This window comes from Bos mutus, chromosome 8, assembly GCF_027580195.1.
Source record: "Bos mutus isolate GX-2022 chromosome 8, NWIPB_WYAK_1.1, whole genome shotgun sequence".
NCBI lineage: Eukaryota > Metazoa > Chordata > Mammalia > Artiodactyla > Bovidae > Bos > Bos mutus.
Genome location: NC_091624.1, coordinates 33,496,589 through 33,521,821, shown reverse-complemented (window position 1 = coordinate 33,521,821; position 25,233 = coordinate 33,496,589). Strand labels below are relative to the sequence as shown.

General features: G+C 40.5%; 1 protein-coding gene across 6 annotated transcripts in view; it reads right to left on the bottom strand.

Moving 5' to 3' along the window:
• GOLM1 (golgi membrane protein 1) overlaps nt 1-25,233 on the bottom strand; it is a 60,774-nt gene continuing 35,541 nt past the window's right edge. For 3 of the 6 annotated variants that reach the window (XM_070375383.1, XM_070375387.1, XM_070375388.1), the window contains exons 5-10: nt 25,040-25,142; nt 15,570-15,699; nt 10,859-11,018; nt 9,829-10,098; nt 8,142-8,255; nt 1-3,095 (exon numbers count right to left, since the gene is read on the bottom strand). In XM_070375383.1, coding sequence (XP_070231484.1) covers nt 3,019-3,095; nt 8,142-8,255; nt 9,829-10,098; nt 10,859-11,018; nt 15,570-15,699; nt 25,040-25,142 — 854 coding nt within the window. In that variant the 3' untranslated portion in view covers nt 1-3,018. Of the gene's footprint in view, nt 3,096-3,854; nt 3,908-8,141; nt 8,256-9,828; nt 10,099-10,858; nt 11,019-15,569; nt 15,700-25,039; nt 25,143-25,233 lie in introns of all 6 variants that reach the window. The other 3 variants (XM_070375384.1, XM_070375385.1, XM_070375386.1) reach the window with 3 other exon arrangements.

The window sequence follows — 25,233 nt, the reverse complement described above, 5'->3', positions numbered from 1 at the left end:
TCTGATCACTCAGTCTTTATTTGAACTTTAGTCAAATTTACCAAGCACCCCTGGCAATATTAGAATCTCTGTAGGGATATGAAGTGTAAGCCTGTGTCACTCAACTCAGGATTTTTATTCTACTTTAGAACATTTAGTTTTCTTCTAAGGAGTAAGGATTTAAAAAACAAAAAAAAAAGCAGGTATTTGTCTCAAGGTCTTGGTTTATAAAAAAAAAAAGTCATTAAGTTTATATATAGTTTACAAATGAGAATGTTTCAAGTCATGTCTCCTTCCCAGAGATGAGTTTCACAGGCACATCAACAAGCACAGTGCATGGGAAGAGACCTACTTTTGAGAAATCCTTCAGTGTGCACATTACCAGAACCTTACAGATCAGTTAAGAACAGTGGCCTAGTTAGTACCCTTAAGAAAGTGTTGCCCTCTGAGCTGAAATAGAACATAAACATTTAAATACACAAGATAAGCCATTTCCTCAACTTTCTAATACTAATATTTTCAAAATCTAAAATGACAATGTGAACCAAATATTAGTATAACTCAGAATTAATGGAAACTTGTATATTTCAAACTCATTTCAAAGGCAAGTGTTAGTGGGCTGAGTGTCCTATAAACTATCCTTAATCTATAATCATTAATAAAGATTACCATTTCTATTAATGAGTAATTATTGTTATTAATCATTAATAAAGATTACCATATAATCTTTTAAGCTAAAATACATAATGAGAATAGACCAGTTCCCCCCTGGACCTTAAAAGACTGTGAAATTACAATTCTCTTCCACCATTTCAAGTTCTGTTATGAATAGATAACCACCAATTACCAAATAAAACAATTATGCCAGTTCTCAACTAGTTATTTAATGATACCACATTGACTTAATCAGGGAATGTTTTTTCAAATTCCATCACACAAAGGTATGCTAGGTGCAATGATTATTCATGAAATCTAATCCAAAGCTGCTATGGCAATCTTCATCTGCAGAAAAAGATCAAATTAATCATCACTCCTTGTCTACACACCATTTGAGAATATAGAGGAGGGTGTGAATCAAACAGTTTATTAAAAATTGGATTAGCTGCTGCTTTTAGATGAACCCAAAAGACCACATTGTTTGATAATCTATCTGATGCTTATTACACAGGTTTTATTTTTTAAATAAATGGCTGTGGCATCTCTAGATTGTTCCTTGGAATAGTTCATCCCAAGGGAAGCCAACAGCAATAAAGCATGACTGCTTGAAGAAACACCTAAAGTACCTACCTCCCGAACAAACAGCTTTCAGGTGCCTCTGTACAAGGAGATTAAATCATGATTATTTTTTATTTATATCGGCATCTCATTCCACAGAAAGGTTTAATTAATAAGGCAAACAACCATCCTTAATCCACAGTTTACAAGCTGATTCCTTAGGGTTTCACCAGCAGATGAAGGGAAAACTGAAAGCAGTTTTAAAACCTGAACAGAGTTTCATTTCTCAGCAACTCTAGGCACACTGATAAAACATGAGATGAATAAAGGCTAATATGCAAGACATCAATCCTAAGACTGATTAAGACTTAGACACAGAGGGAGGCTGGACAAGGACCTAGATGAGTACCTTATAAAGCTACTTTCACACCCTTCAGTTGCCTTTTCTGGGTGGGCAGTTACAATCTTAATTAGGTAGGAAAATACCACACAGCATTCAAGTTGGCGATCATAACCTGAATGCAGACCAGGCCCCACCCCTCAGTGGCAGCAGGGGCACCAGGAGTCCGAAGCCAGCTGCGGTTCAGAAGTCCTCTGGGCCCCAGTCTCTTCTCTGTTAACAGGGGGTTGTGTCACATGACCTGAAGCCCCTGTATCTCAAGCCCTATGACTCAGAATGCTGATTTAATAAGCATCACCACCCACTTAACCCTGTAGGGAGCCTTTCTAAAGGTCATAATGTGAGTGTGAAGTCTGACAGGAGCCTGTTTATTTGCAAGAACCAACTCAAACCTGATGTCACTATTAAGCAAATTACGATTAGTCATTTTCAAATTAACTTTTGGTTTTTAAATCAGTTTATGATATGGTCCTTTACCACAAGGTACATGTGTAAACTGAAAAAGACAACTACTGCATTTGACTTTCTAAACTTTCCAAATCTGTATGCTGTGTATCTCCTTCATCATCAAATTTCTCTTCTCTTCTAGCAGTGAAGTAGGCAGTGTCCGCAGCACACCCACCCACAGTGCGGTACTACCTTCTCTGCCACACGTGCCCAAGGTCAGCCCTGCTTTGGCCCGTTGTGTCAGAAGTCTAATCCGCACGTGGCTTTTCTTGGTAATGCTTTGCCCACACATACTAAGCAAGGCAAGTATAGATCACAGGTACTCAAATTACAAGTCACTTGAAAGCATTTTGTACATTAATGACAAGGGTTATTGTACAAGTAGCAGTCTTTTAAAAAATCCTCACAGAAAACACCTCTGTGTTTAGACTTGTTTAACACCGTTGCTCGTGATGTTTATGTTAACAGTCAGTGCTCTAGGCTACTGATTGTCAGAACCAGAAGTGAGCACGGAAGAATAAACCAAAAATCACTCAGTGCCGACTGCAGGGCTGGTTCCTGTCTCAGCGCAGCACATGGCGAAGAGAATGACTCCAGAGGGACCTGAAGACAAGGAGCTCTGCGAGTATGGGAGTCCCCTTCACAGCAAAGGTTACACTTCACAATATGAATCCTGCTGTTGTCGTACTTGAAGGAGAACCTGTGTTCTATTTCTGGTGTTGATCTTCTTATGAAATACCTATTAGCCAACAAATTTCAACAATTTTGACATCTCAATATAAACACTTCAAAAATACCTCTAAAACACTGTCTCAAAGACAATCTCATTTTCCTACATTGTAAATACAAACTAAAACTCCACAATAATCATCTTTAGATATTTTACTTAGTACATTATTCACAGTATTCAATCCCTTGTGACTATTGTAGTGATCTCTGTTCAATTCTGACACACAAGAATGTGATTCCAGTTTGATTCAGAGTGTGTGATTCCTCTTTTCATGCTGATCAAGTAAATTTATTGTGTCTCCTTTCTGATTTTCAGCGTTAAGAACTAAAAAGGAAAAAGAAAACAAAATGTTCTAGTATTAAGCATTTTGAGAAACCAGCCCAGGCAGGTCCCATTTGACTTAAGTGTCTATAAGAGAGGACTGTCTCCCAGGGTAACATTATAATGTGGAATTTCATTGCTAATCAACGACAAGAGAGCAAAAGAGTCCATTTGTATAGCCAACAAGGTACCATGAACTGTGAAATAGTTTAATGATGTTCTACAAAATAGATGGTATGAAATGTACTCATAGAATTTTTGACATGATCATGACCCTCATGCGCTGCATGAATCTGTTAACTGCACCTGCAGCAGGAAGCACACTGCTTCCTAAAAGCCATTTGCAACTTAGGTTAGCTTTTGTGACTCCAAAGCTCTTCTTTACAGAATTGATGTCAATATGTGGCTTCCACCCTCTTTATCCTATGACACCCAAAGGATGTAAAAAGACACATCACAAATATAACCTAAACCCAAGATCCTCATTTACAACTATTGCACATCTTAATGATTTTATAAATGACTGTCTTAAGTTCTCTAATAAAGTTGGAACTAATGCCTTTTTCTTCTAATTTCCCTGGAGAAAAGCAGGCTCTGAAACCATCTTAATGACATAATTTTAAAATGACATTTCTTCAACTTAAAATTCTTTTTTTTTTTTTTTAATTTTATTTTTAAACTTTACATAATTGTATTAGTTTTGCCTAATATCAAAATGAATCCATCACAGGTATAGCAGAACCATTGCTCTACTTCGCTTACCTCCTCAATTTGAAAGCCTTAGCAGGTACAAGGTCAAATCCTTAGACGGACACCTGGGTGTAAGGGATGAAAGATCCCAAGGCTTCATTGCACAGTCACACATCTAACTTGTATTTGCTTAAAATTCTGACTCCTAACACGTTCATCTTTTGCATTAAAAATAATTAGCTAAAAAGTCTATGAAAATAATTAAAAATGAACTTAAGACTTTCAATTTTAGAAACCCCAAGCAACTCTGCCAATTGTAGTAAGTGACATGCTGGATAAAATACAAAAGATTTTTGAAGGATGCACTGCTGAATCAAACTCAACTTTCTACCAAACAATCGGCCAAAACACTTTAAAAATTATCAGTGCCGTAAGTGATAAAGACAGAGGGTTCCAGGTTAAAAGACACTAAAGAGATATGATGATAAATGCAGTGTATGATCCTGGATTAGATCTTGAATCAGAAAGCCATTATTAGTTGGACAATTCAAGAAATCTGAATGTCTATAGATAATAGCATTATGTGAATATTAAATGTCTTCATTCTGATAACTGTACTATGGTTACATAAGATGTTAACACTTGGGGTACCTGGATGAAGGTTTGTGGAAATTCTTACTAGTTTTGTTTAAATTATTTCAAAATGAAAAGTGAAAAAAAAATTAATAAAACATTAAAATGCAACAACACTAACAGGAAGATCAAAAATGAAGTGGAAATATTAACAACTGAAGGTAATAAGCATCAATGCCAGCTTTTGTCCTAAGGACTTCTGCTGAAGCCTGAAGACTCCGAGCTCCCCTCACAGCTTCAAAAGGCCCTTAAACATGAGGGCTCCCCTCAAGGTGGGCAGTGAAGAAAGGGATGCCCATATAAACGTGAACCCTGAAGTTTCACATCCTTGACTTAAAGGCAACAGAAAATAAACCTGCAATGAAAAGTCTCGTGTGGACTAGAGCATGCTTAACCACATGAGATGATCGTGCGGGTGTATAATTCAAACTCTCATTTTTCCATGTGATCCCAAAAAACCCTAAAGGTGACAACCTACTTTATTAAAGGAGTTTTGAGTTTGCAGTACCCTCCTTGAGACTGGCAGAGGCAAACAACCTTCTCTCTCTAACTCTCAAATACTTCCCACATATAAAGTTCCATGGAAAGTAGTAGTTCACAGTTAAGAAGCACAAAACACACAAGGAAACAAGGTACCGTGAGGACAATCTGCAGAAACAAAATGAAACACCGCAAGTGTTCAGATACTACAACTGGAAGACGAGGCGTATGAAATAACGTTGACAGAGAAATAAAAGATGTTTGAAAACATGAGCAAGGACTAAGGACCCATAAAGAATGGCCAAGAGAAAAGTTTAGAAATTAAAACAGAGCAAAGAAGGCATAGACGGAAGAAAAATTTTTGAATTGGAAGATGTTTCTGAGTAAATTATTCTCAACACAGATCAGAGAAGCAGAAATGCAAAATATGAAAAAGAGGACACGAGACATGAATAGATTGAAAAGTTCTAATACACTTCTAATCTGAATTCAAGGAGGAGCCAAAAAGGAAAGAAGCATTATTCAAAGGATGTTGGCTTGAATTTTCCAGAGAAAGTAGACTGGCTAGATTAAAAAAAAAAAAAAAGGCTGCTATACTTAGAACAATGTGGTACACTGTGAATCAAGAGAGAAACCAATAAAACAGAAATAGAAAATCCAAAAATCAGAACCAAGTACATATGAAAATCCAGTGTTTGATGATGGTAGCACCTCAACTCACTATGAGATGGTGATTTGAGATGGTGATTTTAGATAGTGTTGGGCCAGCTGCAAACACCTTTGGAAAAAGAAAACTGGGCCCATATCTCATGCCCATACACTTGAAAACATTTAAAGTGAGTCAAATGAATCAAGAGATGTTAAGTGTAAGTTATGAAAGTAGAGGATTCTGGAAAGATGGCAGAAACAGTGGCACAGTTTTTGAACCTCTCAGAATCCTTACATAAACCAACTACTAAATTTAAAAACTCAAAAACTAGAGACCATTTACAGCAAAACTAGCTGAGCAGGAGTCCTGCAGACCCCAAAATACAAGCAGTCAAAAATAATCCATGGACAGCAAACCATACACTCGCAGAGTCTGGAAAGAAAACAGAGGGAAGCAATGGAGCTTCTGATGGACCCGGGAACAACAGAAATCCTACCAACCAACATGTTACAGCAGAAAGCACCTGGGCCAGTGAGAGAGCTGCAGCTGGAAGGGGCAGTCCTGCTACTCCCACAGCAGGTGACCACAGAGTGCCCATGGAAGACGAAGGAGCTGGTGGAGGTCCGTGAAACACACTGGCAGCGACTCCTCTTTGCGTTCTTCTCAGGTAAAGCCCCTCACAGAGAAAAGGCACTATGTGGAGTGAAGCAGTGGCTAAGCAGGACAAGAGACAAAGGAACCAATGGTTCAGAGAGAAGTGGGGAAAACCTCACTGGCCAAAGGTGAGACGATGTGAACTTCAAAAAAGATTATAAATGCAACTGAATGAAACCCATCAAAAAGGTTTAAAAGTTTATATTTTCAAATGGTCACCTTCAAAAGGTCAAAGGAAATAATTCCTTATTGTGAAAACTGGTAAAGAGAAAGAAGCATTTATCCTGCCTATGCTGTATGAACAATACCATGACTTGTCTATTTACAAAATATTTCAATTAACAAATGAAATAGGAATGGCTGAATTAAAATACCACCTCCAGGTATCAGCTGGTGATCTGCAGGAAATAGGGAGGAAAGAAGAACACACTAAACCAAACCATAAACAGAGCCATGAAATACACAATCAACACTCTCCAGACTGGTCAAACAGCAATGGCTGGCTGGCTGGCTGAATGGAAGGAAGGAAGGAAGAGAAGACTTGTAAATTGAGACTTAAACACATATCAAATATAAGAAAACGGGCAAGACTAAATAAACTATGGCATCCAGGGATGCCCACTTGGATGATAAGCCCATAAAGAAATTCAAGAAAATGCCGAATGGAAAGGTGAGGACAGGTATTTCAGTACAGGGAGGGAAGGTGCCAGGACAGGAAGGGCAACAAAGAAGGAACTTCCTGAAGCCAAGTTCTGTTTCTTGAGTCAGGAAGGCAGGGTGCGGTTAAAAAATGTTTAACTTCTAACAACTTGTTTGTTTTGTGTGCTTTTCTCAATCTGACTTACTTCATAAAACCAAAAGAAAAATCTGAAAGTATACTGAACAACAACAAAAAAAAAGGGTGAATTCAACTCTAAATGAGAAAACTATGACTCCATATCTGTAGGCAAAAAAAAAGACATAAAAATTTTTGAAACTTTTACATGGCAAAAAACCATAATCAAAATCAAGATAAACTCCTAGGTAGTACTGGCAACCTCCCCAGCACATAAAGAATTCTTAAAAACTGAGAAAGAAACACCAAGAGTTTGATGGAAAAATGAACTTTAAGAAAGGAAACCTTGAGTCTACAGTGAAACTAAAACAAGGGAGAGAGAGTATGTGTGCCTGTGTGTGTGTGCCAATGTATACACACTGGGGGTGAGGGAGTCCTCAAAGAATGACAGCTGATCAATGTGCGGAATGACCATCCAGACAACGGTTTTCAATGGACAGCAAAGTCACACCGTCACACAGCATCCCCCTCTGTAAGACATGTTAGTTACAGAGGGGAAAATGGACCTTTGCAGCAGAGAGACCTAGTGGGTACCACCTTAACCAAGGATCAGCCTGCCATCCTCTGCCTCCTGGTGTGAAGCTAGAACACCACAACTGCAGCTATTAAAAAAAAAAGTTCAACCAGAATCCAATCACAAGGAGACGAATCCAGAATCTGAGCATCCCACAGGCCTGGACTCTTCAAAAGTTCAAAATAACAGTTAATACAAAGTAACACAGAGTGCTACTATAAAAACTTGCCTGTGTACACATGACAGCATTTCGACTAGTGCTGTGAAATGATCATGCGGTGACCTACCATTTTGAAGGGAAATTCCTAAACTTCACTGAAGCATATCCGCACTGACCCCTGAGGGGCTGATGCTCAAGTTCATGTATGCAGACTTTCTGAAAGGTCCTCGTTGTGGCCTCCTGAAACTGTCACCTCTCTCCACTGCCCCTACACTCCAAGGCTTCCGGAGAAAACAGTCTTCTAATTAGGGATTACTTACAACATTATTGTTGGGATTCAGTGTGCAGTCATACCAAAAGTGAAGGACCACAAATCAGACACGAAAGGTGACCCCCCCCACCTACCCACCACCACCACCACCACTGTTAATTACCATTTCTGTTTTTGTCATTCCCTGCAAGGGCTGCCTGCTTGTCTGTTTCAGATTCTGCCTCATTCTCATCCATGTTGTAGTCATCATCAGCTCCCAGTTTCTGCTGATTTCTCCCTGAAAAATTAGCAGAACCACAAAACATAAGCTACATCATTTCTCTCTCGATGCCATGGGAACACCAGAGCCCGGGCGCTAGGGTTATCCCAACCCTGGTTTAACAATCAGCTCTTTCTGCTTCCTCTCAGGAAATGACAGGGACTCGTGTGCTTGCTCCCAGTGCCAAGACCATGCAGGATTCCTCTACTTATCTATGCCCCACTCCAACTTTGAATCTATTTAAAATATGGCCCTAAATAAAGAGCTCCATTCCAGGCTGGAATCAGGGTAACTAGTTCACCAAACCAAAATTCCAGTTTTTTAAAGAGATAATCAACGTTAAAGGAAGGCATCACTATTTGGAAACAGGTTTCTGGTTAATGGAGGCATCTGCTTAAAATGGTTCACTGCCCTGAGAGAAGGAAATGGAGTGGCTATTGTGAGTCAAAGGGTAAAATTTTTCCATCAGACATACAGAATTAGCTCATTTATCACTGCATTCATCCCCAGAGAGAAGAGCAACCAGAAAAGATCAGGACAGGATGCAATCAAGAGACATACTCAGAGGGTTACTGTTAACATTTCATATCTGTATAAACAAGATCTTTTGTTTAAAAAGCATGTCTGGAAAAGTCAGCTCTAGTTCTATACCCCTGCACTAACTGCCTGAAGAGGAAACAAAGCCCAGGCCTGTGTGCCATGCGGCTTTATTCTACTAATCAGACCATTACAGCTGACCTCGAACAAGGTGTGACACACAGGCCCCCGCAGTAGTGCCGGCCTACTGGCAGCTGTTACACCCTGCGACCAACTGCTGAGTGAGCTGAAACTTGACTGCCACTCTGATCAGCCCCCCAGAGTGTCCTTTTTTTCTTTTTTCCTCCCCAATTATTTAACAGAAAAGTTGTGAGAACACACTCTTCAGAAAATCGGGGTAATTTCTGCCAGTAAGTACTATCCCCACCTGTCACTTTATCAGGCTCAGCACACAGGTGTCTTCTAAGCGCCCCTGGCTTAGCTAGGATTAAAATGTTTTCCGTCTTTCAGGGACCAAGATACATCCCAGAATATTCTGCTCATCTCAGTTTCCCACACTTTCCTTTAAAAAAGAAAAGTAAACCAAACCAGAAAGGTGAGATTCCCACGTCACTTTTCTGCAATGCTCAAACACGTGTGACCCTCCATCTATCCGATCCTTCCATCTGTCCTTCCTTCCTCCTTCGGTTCACCAGGCACTGCCTGCCAGTGACACGGCAGGAGGAGATGAAGTGACAAGGAAAACGTGTGGGCTCTGCCCGCCAGGAGACCTATGTGGACGCTGTGCTCAGCTCCCATCCAAGGTCTTCCACCTGGAAAGCCCCCTAGGCTCCCTGTGAATATGATTTCTACAAGTTCCAAGTGCTAGGAGTGCCCAGCCCTTCTGTCTTGTCTCCTGCCTGACAATAGAAACAAACAAACAGAACGACTGCCAAATGGCGCCCTGCTGGTTGGTCGTCTTCACGGGTGTCCGTTCTGCACCGGGAAGGCCATGGAAGGGGCTACTGCCTGGTGCAGCGGAATGAGCGGGCAGCCCAGGGGGCCTCTCACCCACCTTCCTCGTCGGCATCCTGCCCCTCCTCCTGTCCATCGCGGATGACGAGCTGGTCCCGTTCAGGGCCCTCCGCCTCTTGATTCTCCTGGCTGGCCAGCAGGGCGGCTGGGACCTGTGGGATTTGGCCCAGCTCTCCGGGTTCTCCATTGCCTTTTCCGCCCACTTGTCTGTCTCCTTCCACTTCCTGTTCTCGGCCTGGCTCCTTCGGCAGTGCCAGGCTGTCCCTCTGAAGCTCCTCCTCACTGACGACCTGAATTTCCTTGGTTTCCTCTGTGCATAGGACACAGGTTGCCGTGACCTCACCATACAATACAGAAATTCTCAGACCACTCAATTCCCAGAGCCTTCCCAAGGACTGTGGATGGACGGGGTAGCCGATCATGTATGCCGTGGCCTAGCAGATGGCATCACTGACTCAATGGACATGAGTTTGAGCAAACTCTAGGAGATGGTGAAAGACAGAGAAGCCTGTCATGTAACAGTCCATGGGGTTGCAAAGAATTGGACAAAACTGAGCAACTTAACGGCACCAGACTCCAAGCCTCACTGTGCCTGGAGTATATCTTCAGAACCACAAGAAAGAGGAAACGGTTTAGAAAACAAATCCAGACCAAGTCATCTGGATTGAGCACATCCTGCAAGGGGAGGAGGCTGTAATGCCAGGCTTATCTGATCACCCTACTTGAGACCCAGAATCTGGGAGCCAGTGACAGCCACCCAGGACTCAGCCACGTCCCCTTAACTAAACAGCCCCGCCACTGTCCCGAATAAAGGCACACCTAGACCTTCCTTTACCAAGCTGCCAAAGAACGAGGAAGTTTACAAGGGTGAGACGTCAGGAAGGCAGATAAAAGCCCTGTGGCCCCGAGTCCAGGTGCCCAGAGAGATACTCACTACCACCTGCAGCCCAACTACTAGGCTCCCCACAAGCAGTGAGCTCTGAGTATCTGTACGGACTGAGGGGCCGGAGCTGCTCCTGTGTGTTTTGCACAGCCCTGAAGACAGCATGTCACTGGCAAGCTTCACTTACCTTTCTCACCTTGTCTCTTCAAATCAAAAGCCACCTCGGAGCTAGGGGCTGGTGTCTGGGGCTCACTGTGGCTGGGCACGTTTCCTCTTGCTTCCGGCACCTCTGCCTGGGGCGGGCCTGCCTCCTGCGGCCTGGGCTGGGGCTCACTGGGGGCTCGAGGCTGAAACAGGAACACAGGTGGTCAGGGCAGCAGCTCCGTGACCGTGAACCTTCAACAACCCTGAGCAATGCAACGGACCACTGCATCCTTCTGATGAACAAGCACATGGAAACCCTGACTAATGCCATACCCTACCCTGGTCGTGCCCTACCACCTGGCATAAAGCAGAGACCTGAGCTTGGGCCCATATCTCCCAGAAAAAACACTTTCAATACTGGATTAACAGGTAGGCAGAAGATCAACAAGGAAAGAGAAGGCTTGAACAACATGACAAACCACCCGAGCAGACATCTACAGACCCAACCCAACAAGAGCAAAACACAAGCAAATGCGATTTCTTCTCAAGTGCACACGGACTGCTCTCCAGGCAGACAGATGCTCGGCCACAAAACGAACCTCAACAAATGTTAAATGACTGAAATCACACAATGTATGGTCACCAATCACAATGGAATGAAATTATAAATCAGTAACAGAATGAGGTTTTTTGAGAAATTCACAAATATTTGGAAATTAGACAACACACTCCTAAATAACCAGTGGGTCAAAGAAATCACAAGGAAAACTAGAAAATACCTTGAGAAAAATTAAAATGAAAACACAACACACCAAACTTCTGGAAGGCAACTAGAGCAGTGCTTAAAGGGAAATTTTCAGGCTTATCTCAAGAAAAAAGACAGATCTCAAATCAATAACCTAATCTCCCACCTTAAGACACTTGAAAAAAGAAGAAAAAACTAAACCTAAAGTAAGGAAGGATTTAGTAAAGATTAGAACAGGAATTAATGACATATGTAAAAGAAAAACAATAAAATCAACAAAACCAAAAGTTAGTTCCTTGAAAGATGAACAAATTTGACAAGCGTTAGCTAGATTAAAAACAATTTCAAATTACTAACATAAAAAAAAGGATAACACTACCAACTCTTACACAAATAAAAAACTGTATTATAAGGAAATACTAAGAACTGTTTGCCAACAAGTTTGATAACTTACCTAAAACAGACAAGTTCCTAGGAAGACACATACTACCAAAACTCATTCAAGAAGTAGAAAATCTGAGCAGATTGTAACAAGAGACTGAAGTATTAATTTACAAATTTCCCCCTAAAAAAGCCCAGTTTCAAATGACTCCTGTGGTAAATTCTATCAAACATTTAATACTACATCTTCTCAAACTCTTCCAAAAGCAGCATAGACAGGAATACTCCCCAACTCATTCTATGAGCCCAATAATGACCCTGATACCTAAGCCTGACAAAGACATTACAAGAAACGAAACCTGTAGAACTAATATGAATATAGACCCCCAAATCATCAACAAATACTAGTAAATTAAATCAAGTGACATACAAAAGGATTATACATCATGGCCAAGTAGGATTTTCCCCATCAATGCCAAGGTTTAACATCAGAAGTCAATTCATATAATACTATGTCAGTAGTGTAAAGGATAAAAAACACACCATCATCCTAGTGGATACAGAAAAAACACTGGCAAAATTCAACAGCTTTTCTTCATAAAAACACTCAACAAATTATGAATAGAGGGGAACTTCCTCAACTTGATAATGTGCATCTATGAAAAATACACAGGCATACCATGAATATATCACAGGTTCAGTTTCAAACCACTGCAATGAGGCAAATATCACAATAAAGTGATCACACCGATTTCCTGGGTTCCCAGTACATAGAAAAGCTATGTTTACACTATTCTGTAGTCTATCATAATAGTACTATGTTTAAAAAATGTACTACCTTAATTAAAAAATACTTTATTTTCTAAAAATGCCAAAACATTACAAGAGTAACATCAAGACCCTTGATCATAGATTTCTATAATAAATATAATAATAATGAAAAAGTCTGAAATATTTTAAGAATTACCAAAATGTGACAAAGGGACACGAAGTGAGCAAATGCTGTTGGAAAAAAAGGAAGCCAATATACCTGCTCAACACACAGTTGCCACAATCCTTCAATGTGTAAAAAACACAAACATCTGTAAAGCACAATAAAATGAAGTATGCTTGCACAGTTAACATCAGACTTAAGAGTGAAAGAGTTAAAAGCTTTCCCCCTATGATCAAAAAGAAGACAAGGATGTCTATCCTCACCACTTCCATTTAACATTATACTGGAGGTTCTAGCTAGGGCTATTAGGCGATAAAAAGAAATAAAAGGCATCCAGATTGGAAAAGAAGATGTGAAACTACCTCTATTTTTAGATGACATAATCTTGTATTCAGAAAATCCTAAAGAATCACAAAAAATACTACTTGAACTAATAAGTTCAGAAAGGCTGATACAAGGTCATTATAAAAAATGAATTATCTACACACTAGAAATAAACAGTTGAAAATGAAATTAAGAAAACAATTCCATTTATAACAGCATCAAAAATACTTAGAAATAAATTGAACAAAAGAAGTGCAAGAATTCTGAAAACTACAAAACATAATTGAAAAGATTTTTAAAGGACTTAAAGAAATAGAAACAAATCCCACATTCACACATCAGAAGACAAGATGTTAAGATGACAACACCTCCCAAGGGACTTACAGACTATAATCTCTGTCCAAATCCCACCTGGTTTGAAGACACTGATAAGCAGATCCAAAAATTCGTATAAAAAGTCATCCAGTGCAGAATTGCCAAAATAATCTTGAAAAAGGACAAAGATGGAGCAAAGCTGCTGATTTCAAAGTTTATTACAAAAATACAGTAATCCAGACTGTGTACTGTGGACATGAGGATAGAAAAAGAGATCAAAGGAACAGACAGAGAGTCCAAAAACAGACCCTCATCTTTATAGTAAACTGATTTTTCTGACAAGGATGTCAAGGCAACTCAGTGGGGAAAAGAATCGTTTTTTTTTTTCCCCCCAACAAATGGTGTTGAGACAACTGGATAGCCACATGCAAAATAATAAAGTTGAACCACTACCTCACATCATATGCAAAATTAACAATATGAATCACAGGACTAAAAGAAGAACTAAATGCTAAGAACTTTACAAGTCTCACAAGAAAAAACAGGCGTAAATCTTCATGATGCTAGGTTAGGCAAAGCAGTTTTAGATATGACACTCATAGAACAAACAACAAAGGAAATAGATAAACTAGACTTAAAATTAGTAACTTCTCTACTTCAATGAACACCATCAAGAAAGTGAAATGATAACTCAAAGAATGGGAAAAAATATTTGCAAATCATACACCCAATATCTATATGAATATATAAAGAAGTCTAACAACTCAATAATAAAAATAACTCAATTTCAAAATGGACAAAGGATACAATTTACAATTTCTCCAAAGAGAAATTACAAACAGCCAACAAAGCATACATGAAAAAATACTCAATATCATCAACTACTGGGAAATGCAAATCAAAGCCATAATGAGATAGCACTGTACACCTACTACAATGGTTATAATGAAAAAGACAAATGTAATGACAAGAGCTGGCAAGGATGTGGCAAAACTGGTACCCTCAATAACTGTCGGCAGGAATGCAGAAGGGTAAGATCACCTTCCGAAACAGTATGGCAGTTTCTCAATACACTCTGGAGAGTTACCACACGATCTAACGATTCCACTCCTAGGTATATACCCAAAAGCAATGAAAGCCTATGTTCACACAAAAATGTGTGCATGAGCATTCACAGCAGCATTATTCAGTCGCCAAAAAGTGGAAATAACCCAAATGCCCATCAGCTGACAAATAAACAAACAGAACACAGCACAAACAGTGGACTATTATTCAGCCATACACAGGAAGGGAGCGCTCGTACATGCTGCAACACGGGTGGATCCTGAAAGTTACATGGAAGTCACTGATAAGTGTTATTGTCCGTCATAAATAAATGTCCAGATAAGGCAAATCTGTAAGACAGAAGATAGATCACAGCTCACCTAAGCCTCCAGGAACTGGAAGTAAAAGGCGAGTGAGCTACTGGGTATGGGATTTCTTTGGGGAGTTATGAAAAGGTTCTAACAGTGACTGTGACGATGACTGCATCGCAGTGTGATGATGACGACTTCCCATTTGTGAATATACTAAAACCACTGAACTGTAAATACTACACAGGTGACTCTATGGTAGGTGAAATCTATCTCAATAAAACGGCTACATTTAAAACAAAGATCCCCCAGAAGGCTTTGAACAGCACTTCCATAGGCTGTGCTTACACAGGAGGCAGCCTGACAGCATGGTTCGGATCAGCTCCATCACTGACCAGGTGCACTGACCTTGGGACAGTATTTGACCACCTCCACAGGCCTCAGCGCCCTCAAAACAGAAAAACAAAAACAACTCTCTCCCAGGGTGGCTGTAAGCTTTAAAGGAAGCAATCTCCATACAGGCTGGGGCACAGAGGCTAGGTTCAGAGGCCACCATACTCAGTCAGAGACCCTACACCCTGGGACCAGACTGTTGTGTCTCAGGGAACCAGAGCAAACCAGACAGCAGATAAAGGAACAGGATGCCTGAAGAGAGGGCAGGAAGACCTTTGGGAGATTCCTGGCAGAAAAAGCCCAGGATTACCTGCTGGCTTTGGTCCTTCTGTTCGTTTAGATCGTGTGAAGGCATGGCCTCATTTCCCTTCCTGGTGACTTCTTCTATTCTCTCTTCACATTGCTCCTTCACCTCTTTCATCTGACTGATGCACTGGTTCCTGTGAAGGCGGAAGAAAGCAAAAGAAAAGGACAGCTGTTCAGAGACACTATTTAAGTTTGGCCCTGCTGTGACGGTAAAATCCAATTCCCAGACAGACACAGCTCATCTCTTTCTTGCTTCCTGTACTTCATCTGAAAAAGTCACTAAGGCAGGGCAACAGTATGTTTCACTTATTAAATGACATGAAAACTGGAGTCAACTGCAACTTCCAAAAAATATGTCATATTGTTCTAAAATAAATGAACTTAACTGGTTAAAAAAATTTTTTTAATATAATCTGTGGCATAATAAAAAAAAAAATGTCATCTTTGTCCCCAGCTATCAGCAGAGCTCCTACAACCTTTGGAATTTCCTGAGTAACAGTGTCTTCTGCTATACATAATGAGCCCCTGCACACCATACCTGAGTTTATGCTAAGGAGCTGACTTACTGAGAGGAGCCTACACGGGAGCCAACTGCATAATGAGAGGGTTGGAGCTTACAGCCCCATTTTCTAGGAAGGAGGGAGAGACTGGAGATTTAGTTCAATCATATGGCCATTCAACGAGTCACGCCCATGTAATAAAACCTCAGATAAGCACCCTAGATCATAAGGCTCGGCGAACTTCCCATTTGGTGAACATCTCTGTGAACCAGTAAGGAGGCAACCCAACTCTAACAGAAGCTCCTGCCTAACCCCTGCTTCCACCCTAGGCCTTGCCTCATGAGCCCCTACCAATCAGCACTTGCTAAGTTGTATCCTTTATAATAAAACTGCAATTGTAAACACAGAGCTTTCCTGAGTTCTAGAGAATTATTGATCCTGAGGGGGTTGTGGGAAGCCCTGAATCTGCAGTTAGCCAGGCAAAAAGTACATGTGGCCTGGGGCCACCAAGAACTTACGGCTAGCATCCAAAGGAGGGGTAGTCTTGCAGGACTGAGCCCCCTAACGTGGGGTTTGTGCTAACTCTTAGTGGTGTCAAAACTGAATTGGATTTGGGGAAGACAGAATAGATGTATTTTTCACTATTCCTCCACTAAGCACACCTAGAACTCTGGACATTATATTTTCAACAAACAGAAGTAGACTCTGAAAGATGGAGTGATGAAGGCAGACTGGTTAGGGACCTCAGGATCTAGAACAACACAGTGGTGTACCTGGAGAGTACATGGCAAGTCTGCATTTCCACCCCACTCTGACACTAACAAGGTTCCCCTCCCTCTCCCCAGGCAGTGGTGGCATGTCAGTGAAGAGCCAGGCTTTCACCACCAACTGCTCAGAGGTGTCAAAGATCATTCATCGTATCAAGAACCAGGAAGATCTTAAATTGAACGAAGAGAGACAACCAACAGATATCAAACCAACATAACAGAGAAGTTGAAATGATCTGACAAAGATTTTAAAGCAGTCACTTCATTAGATATGTTTCAATGAGTAATTAAAACATGCTTGGAACAAATGAAAAATTTAATAGTTTCATCAAAGAAATAGAAAGTTTCAGCAAAGAAGAGAAGATATAAAGAAGAACCAAATGGAAACTTAATGCAATAATTAAAATTTTAAAACTCAGAGTAGGTAAAGAACCAATGAACTGGAAGATACAACAATAGACATCACCTAATCTAAACACAGAGAGGAAACAGACTTAGGGAAGAAAAAGGACAAAGCTTCATGGACCTACATGACAATTACAAAGGACCTAACATTCACATCATCAGAACCTGTGTAAAAGGTTTTCTCAGCAGGTTCACATAACTAGTCACCTTCACACTGGTCCTCAAGACACTACTCTTAACTTGCTACCCTCCATGACTATATGATACTATCTGCCCTGCCCAGGTCACTCTGAGCTCGCCAGGTTCTTTCTCTCCTAAATTATCTCATCTTCCTTCTCAGCTCCTAGGACTCAATTCTAAATAGCCTCTCCTAAGAAGTCTTTTTTGGAGGGGTAACAGATAAGCATTGATGAAAATGATCTAGGTTAAAAAATAATATTTAAGAGACAGGCACCTTCAAAAAGTATGTAAGTTAGCTTCAGGTTTGGCTAGGTGAAACAAAAAGGCCAAAAGATAGCAGTTTATATTTTCCTCACATAAAAGTAGATCAGAGTTAGTATGGCAGCTTGGAGTTATCACAAATTCAGGTTTCTCTTTCAGGTTTAAAATCCTAGCATTGGTTTCTACCCGCCATGATTACCTCATGACCCAGGATGGCTACAAGTAGTCCAGCCATCTTATGTGAAGCCCAGGCAACAGGAAGCAAGGAGGAGAAAAGGCAAAGAAAAGGGATGTGCACTGAACTATCCTCATGTTCAGAAGTTCTCCTGTAAGTCCCACCCCACAATTTCCTTTCCCCACTGGCCAGAATTTAGTCACCTGGCCATACCTAACTGCAAGCAGGGACTAGAAATGTAGTATTTTTCTGGTAAAAAGATAAGTGGGTGGATAAGCACTGACCAGTCTTTGCCACTGAGAGCTTCAAAATGTTTTGAGTTACAAAACATTGATAAAATAATTGAAGAGTGTCCCAGGTTAAGAACACAACCAATTACATACCATTATGTTAATTTACATACCATTATGTTAATTTACATGGATTAGAGTTGAAGACAGCAGTACAAATTTATGTTTAATTTAAATACAGATAGACAGATACAGAAATATTTACCAATATATAATACAGTTAGTATACACACATACATGTCTCTTTGCTCCATCATCTGAGAGGACCTAGTAGCAATGAGATCCTAGTAGCAAAAAGCACACGTAGTGCCCAGACCTGGTTTCTAAAACACCTTTCTCCAATAAAGAAAACAAGGACTCCTTGGAGAAATGGCTGACTGGATGATTCCAGGACTGGGCCAAGAAATATATGAAAATAAGTCTGAAGCATCTTTTGGTGCCAGATTACAAAAAAATAATTTAAAAGTGGGGTGGGAAGACAAACCCACAATATCACAAGTATGTCAACTGGATAAAGGAACTAACTGAAAAAGTTGCCAGTGGCCAAAGCTGGAAAATTTTAAGAAAAATAAATAAATTAGTATTGGATTATAACCTAAAAGTATAAAATAAACATCCACTAATTCATACTGATATCAATCATTAGACAAACAAGAAGAGTCACATCTCCTGTGCAGGAAAATTCCAGACAACTTCATGCAGACACTCCACCCTTAGGGAAGTGGAGCATAATTTCCCTATCTTTAAGCATAGTGAATTTCTTCCAAAGATTACAGCATAAAAGGAGAAAAAACAGAGTAAGTTTACAATGAAAAAAACCTGATAAACATTACCTCAATCAGATGCTCAACAGTGGTAAGTCATACTGATGCATATACCCTTGATGTGAAGCCATGAGAATGGCATTTCACCTCTGTGGCCTTCCCCTCAAAAATGGGTTGCCCTTGTTTCAACACGAGAAAAAACATGAGATACATCCCAATTGAAGGACATTCTACAAAATGCCTGGACAGCACTCCTCAAAACTATCAAGATCATTAAAAAGTAAAGCCTGAAAAAAAACATGATAAATACAGCATAATTACCACACTCTCTGCCTGGCATATAAGAAAAAAACCTATAAATGAGCCATGTCATGATCTGTGTGCTTTATTATTCGTGAATCTCAGTTTTCATGCTGACATGTTAGACTCCTTTTGTATTATGTAAATCCAGGAAGTAATTATATAAGCTTGGATTAAAACAACTATGCAACTTGTTAAGTTGTATAAGACTTGCAGACTTTGCTAATAATGCCACTTGTACAGTTAGGTTACACCTAATTAAACAAATAAATTCTTGAAAGTTAAAAAAAAGTAAGCCTGAGAAACTATCACAGCCAAGAGAAGCCTAGAGAAACATAACAGATCAATGTAATGTACACCTGGAACAGGAAAAGGACAAAACTAGGGAAAAACTGAAGAAACATTGAATAGAGATGAACTTCAAGATAAAAATAAGGCATATATATTGGGTAATCAATCGTGACAGGTCAGATCAGATCAGATTAGTCGCTCAGTCATGTCCGACTCTTTGCGACCCCACGAATCGCAGCATGCCAGGCCTCCCTGTCCATCATCAACTCCCGGAGTTCACTCAGACTCACGTCCATCGAGTCAGTGATGTCATCCAGCCATCTCATCCTCTGTCGTCCCCTTCTCCTCCTGCCCCCAGTCCCTCCCAGCATCAGAGTCTTTTCCAATGAGTCAACTCTTCGCATGAGGTGGCCAAAGTACTGGAGTTTCAGCTTTAGCATCATTCCTTCCAAAGAAATCCCAGGGCTGATCTCCTTCAGAATGGACTGGTTGCATCTCCTTGCAGTCCAAGGGATTCTCAAGAGTCTTCTCTAACAGTTCAAAAGCATCAATTCTTTGGCGCTCAGCCTTCTTCACAGTCCAACTCTCACATCCATACATGACCACAGGAAAAACCATAGCCTTGACTAGACAGACCTTTGTTGGCAAAGTAATGTCTCTGCTTTTGAATATGCTATCTAGGTTGGTCATAACTTTCCTTCCAAGGAGTAAGCGTCTTTTAATTTCATGGCTGCAGTCACCATCTACAGTGATTTTGGAGCCCCCCCAAAATAAAGTCTGACACTGTTTCCACTGTTTCCCCATCTATTTCCCATGAAGTGATGGGACCGGATGCCATGATCTTCGTTTTCTGAATGCTGAGCTTTAAGCCAACTTTTTCACTCTCCTCTTTCACTTTCATCAAGAGGCTTTTTAGTTCCTCTTCACTTTCTGCTATAAGGGTGGTGTCATCTGCATATCTGAGGTTATTGAGATTTCTCCCAACAATCTTGATTCCAGCTTGTGCTTCTTCCAGCCCAGTGTTTCTCATGATGTACTCTGCATAGAAGTTAAATAAACAGGGTGACAATATACAGCCTTGACGTACTCCTTCTCCTATTTGGAAGCAGTCTGTTGTTCCATGTCCAGTTCTAACTGTTGCTTCCTGAGCTGCATACAAATTTCTCAAGAGGCAGATCAGGTGGTCTGGTATTCCCATCTCTTTCAGAATTGTCCACAGTTTATTGTGATCCACACAGTCAAAGGCTTTGGCAAAGTCAATAATGCAGAAATAGATGTTTTTCTGGAACTCTCTTGCTTTTTCCATCATCCAGTGGATGTTGGCAATTTGATCTCTAGTTCCTCTTCCTTTTCTAAAACCAGCTTGAACCTCAGGAAGTTCACGGTTCACATATTGCTGAAGCCTGGCCTGGAGAATTTTGAGCATTACTTTACTAGCGTGTGAGATGAGTGCAACTGTGCGGTAGTTTGAGCATTCTTTGGCATTGCCTTTCTTTGGGATTGGAATAAAAACTGACCTTTCCCATTCCTGTGGCCGCTGCTGAGTTTTCCAAATTTGCTGATACTTCATACTAATGCAAAATGTGAACAACAGGAATCTGGTGTGGGTTGTACAGGTTGTACTGTCTCGACAATAAGACTGTAAATCTAAAGCTGTTCAAAAATTTTAAATTTATTTTTAAAAATTAAAAACTAAAAAAAAAATAAAATAAAAAATTAAAATTAAAAACTGAATTGCAGAACATCCGACTGGTGTCAGAAAGTTATTATTGGGACATACAATCTAATTCAGCCTGAACTCCCAATTAGATATTTCAAGACATCGCTTCAGCTTCCTGCCTGGAACTTATTTTACGAATATTTCAAGTGTCAGAGCTATGAAGTAATTGAATTACCCACTTGTACAAATAAGAAGGCCAGAAATAACCAATGTAGGTGAGGCTGTGGAGAAAAGGGAACCCTTGTGCCCTATTGGAGAAGGAAATGGCAACCCACTCCAGTATTCTTGCCTGGAGAATCCCATGGTCAAAGAGCCTGGTGGGCTACAGTCTACAGGGTCACAAAGAGTCAGATATGACTGAGTGACTAACACTCGTACCCTATTGGTGAGAATATAAACTGATACAACCACTACAGAAAATAGTATTGTGGTTTCTCAAAAAACTAACGAGACAACTACCATATGACCAATTTTACAGAAAACAACAAAACCATTAATTCAAAAAGACACATGCACCCCAATGCTCACAGCAGCACTATTTACAATTGCCAAGATATGGAAGCAACCTGCTGCCGTTGCTAAGTCGCTTCAGTCGTGTCCGACGCTGTGCGACCCCAGAGACGGCAGCCCACCAGGCTCCCCGTCCCTGGGATTCTCCAGGGAAGAACACTGGAGTGGGTTGCCATTTCCTTCTCCAATGCATGAAAGTGAAAAGTGAAAGTGAAATCGCTCAGTCGTGTCCGACTCCTAGCGACCCCATGGACTGCAGCCCACCAGGCTCCTCTGTCCATGGGATTTTCCAGGCAAGAGTACTGGAGTGGGGTGCCATTGCCTTCTCTGATCTCACACGCTAGTAATGCTCAAAATTCTCAAAAGGCAGGCAATACGTGAACTGTGAACTTCCAGATGTTCAAGCTGGTTTTAAAAAAGGCAGAGGAACCAGAGATCAAACTGGAGTGGGTTGCGCCATTGCCTTCTCCGATGGAAGCAACCTAAGTGTCCATAAATAGATGAATAGATCAAAAGTGTGATACATGTATGTGTGTGTGCACACACATAGGAATACTACTCAGTAATTAAAAAAAAATGAAACTTTATCATCTTCAGCATATGGATGGACTTGGAGGGCATTATGCTAATTGAACTAAGTCAGAGAAAGACAAATACTGTATGATACCACTTCTATGTTGAATTTAAAAAATACAACAGGCTACTGAATATAAAATAAAAAAGAAGACTCAAAGATATAAACTAGTTACCAGTGGGGAGAGGGAAAGGCAGAGGGGAAATATAGGAGAAATATAGTGGGGAGAGAGAGGTACAGACTACTGGGTATAGATAGGTGTATACTGTACAACACAGGGAATCTTGCCATTATTTTGTAATAACTATAAATGGAAACAGTACTGGGTTATAATCCAGTTCTACAATTATAAAAATTGTATAATTTTTAAAATTTAAAATTATTCCCAATATAAAAATACAGAAAATACCAAAGAGAAAGATAAGAACGTGAGGATTCCAGGAGTAGTTTTGTTATACATTTGTTTGGAGTTTCGGACAGAGAAGCAAGGGAGAAAGGGGTCAAAAAGCACTGTAAGACAGAACAGCTGGAAATTATTTAGAATTAATAAAAAAGAACAAAAGACCTCAACAGACTTGAAAAAATAAATATTTCCCCCCAAAAGAAATAGCAATTAAATAAATACATATACACATACACACATACAAATAAGGAAGTTAGGAGTGATCAGACCAACACTGACCAGGGTCACAGAGACAGAAAGAGGTAAGGCTGAACCCAGAAACCAGACTGAGCAGGGCTCTCTCTATCCCCTGGCTGCCTCTTTGGAGCTGCAGGTATTTCAGAGCCAAGTGTAACTGTACTCAACCTCTCACTCTTGCAACAAACCTTTAGTTCAAAGGACTTGCTGGGTCTCAGAGTACCACACACAGAAGGGCATCAGAACTGCAGAAAAAAAGGGAAGACAGAGCATCTGACCTTGGACAGCAATATAGAGATCAAGGAAAGACCTGGTGAAACATTCATGGAAATAAAATTCTCATGAACATACAAGCCACAGGAGGTGGACAAGTGCACAGTAGCCTAAACGGAGCAAACAAAAAGATGCCTGTGTCAGCAAAGAACAAAATATGTGCAAGTCACTGTGATCAAACAACTTCCCAGAAGCTCAGGATTGGCAATGAGCAGGTGCACAGCCATTTCCAAATTTGTAAATCTACAAAAGGGAAATACTGTTTTCACTTGCTCTCAGCCCTTCCAAAAACAAGTACAAAGAGCCTTGCACAAGATCATGGCATCCGGTCCCAGGACTTCATGGCAAACAGAAGGGGAAAACACAGAAGCAGTGCTGGGCTTCCAGAATCACTGAGGACGGTGACTGTAGCCATGAAATAAAAAGACGCTTGCTCCTCAGAAGGAAAGCTACGGCAAACCTAGACAGTGTATTAAAAAGATAAACATCACTTTGCCGACAAAGTTCTGTATAGTCAAAGCTATGGTTTTTCCAGTGGTCATGCACGGATGTAAGAGTCAGACCACTGAAGAACGTTGAGCACCGAAGAACTGACACTTTCAAACTGTGGTGCTGGAGAAGACTCTTGAGAGCTCCCTGGACTGCAAGGAGAGCAAACCTGCCAATCCTAAAGGAAATCAACCCTGAATATGCATTGGAAGTTCTGTTGCTGAAGCTGAAGCTCCAATACTTTGGCCACCTAATGCGAAGAGCTGACTCATTAGAAAAGACCCTGATGCTGGGAAAGATTAAAGGCAAAAGGAGAAGAGAGCGGCAGAGGATGAGATGGTTGGATAGTATCACTAACTCAATGGACATGAATTGGAGCAAACTCTGGGAGACAGCAGAGGACAGAGGAGCCTAGAATGCTACAGTCTATGAGGTCACGAAGAATCAGACACAACTTATCGAACTGAACAATAACAATACATCAAAGAAAAAAGAGGGCTGGGGTCATGGGCAGCTGGTTGTCTCTGAATCCCAAATTTCCTGTGTCTGGGGTATACTCTTTCTATGAAGGAAAAGGGAGAGAAAAATAAACAGACTACAACTTTACTCTCTACCCTCTAAATTGGTTTTTACTATCTTACTAAGGGGTTTAGCCAAACTTTTTAAATGTTTATTCTTTTGACCACAAAAGTACTCTGATATGTATAAGTATAGAGTTTTTGTATGCTACTAAAGTCATTAGCTTAAAACAGACTGTCCTAACTATATGCTGGAGATCTAATCTACGGCATGGTGACTACAGTTAACAATAATGCATTTTACACTTGCAATTTGCTAGATCTTAAGTGTTCTCACCATACACATAAAGGTAAAGACAGGGGATTATGGACGGACATGGGCGTCATTTCACAATGTATAGGTGTATCAAAATATCATGCTTTTATGTCTTAAACACACACAATGATTATTTGTCAATCCTAACTCTATAAAGTTAAAAAAAAAACTCCATTCTCATTGCAAAAATTTGGAAAGACACTTAAAAGCCTCAAGGAAACAAAATGTCCACAGTACCAATGCCGAGTGATAAATTACATGAATATTATACCAAACTCCTTAAAGTCTATGACTTTGACTTAGGTCACATCTGAGCACTTTTGGAACAGATTTTTAAAGGCTTTCGATTACCGATTTAACTAGTACACCTGCACTTTACAGAGTTCTCAGTTATGTATTTTTTGGTAGATGGAGTTAGTTATTTCCTGCTAAGGAGAATTGCCCTCTTGCATGATGGCTAACAGCCCCTGAGCGGCGCACACGTGATGCGGACAAACTTACAGGTCGTAGGAGAACTTCCTCTCCAGGTTGGTCTGGTTCTTCTGAAACTGGAGGACATCCTGTTGCAGCCTGCCATAACTCTTCTGCAGGGCCTTTAACTGGTCTAAACCAAGAGGAGGACACGAAATGACTGGGGTCGCCGGCACGGCCATCCTGAGCACAGAAGACACACCAACACCCACCATGGGAACACA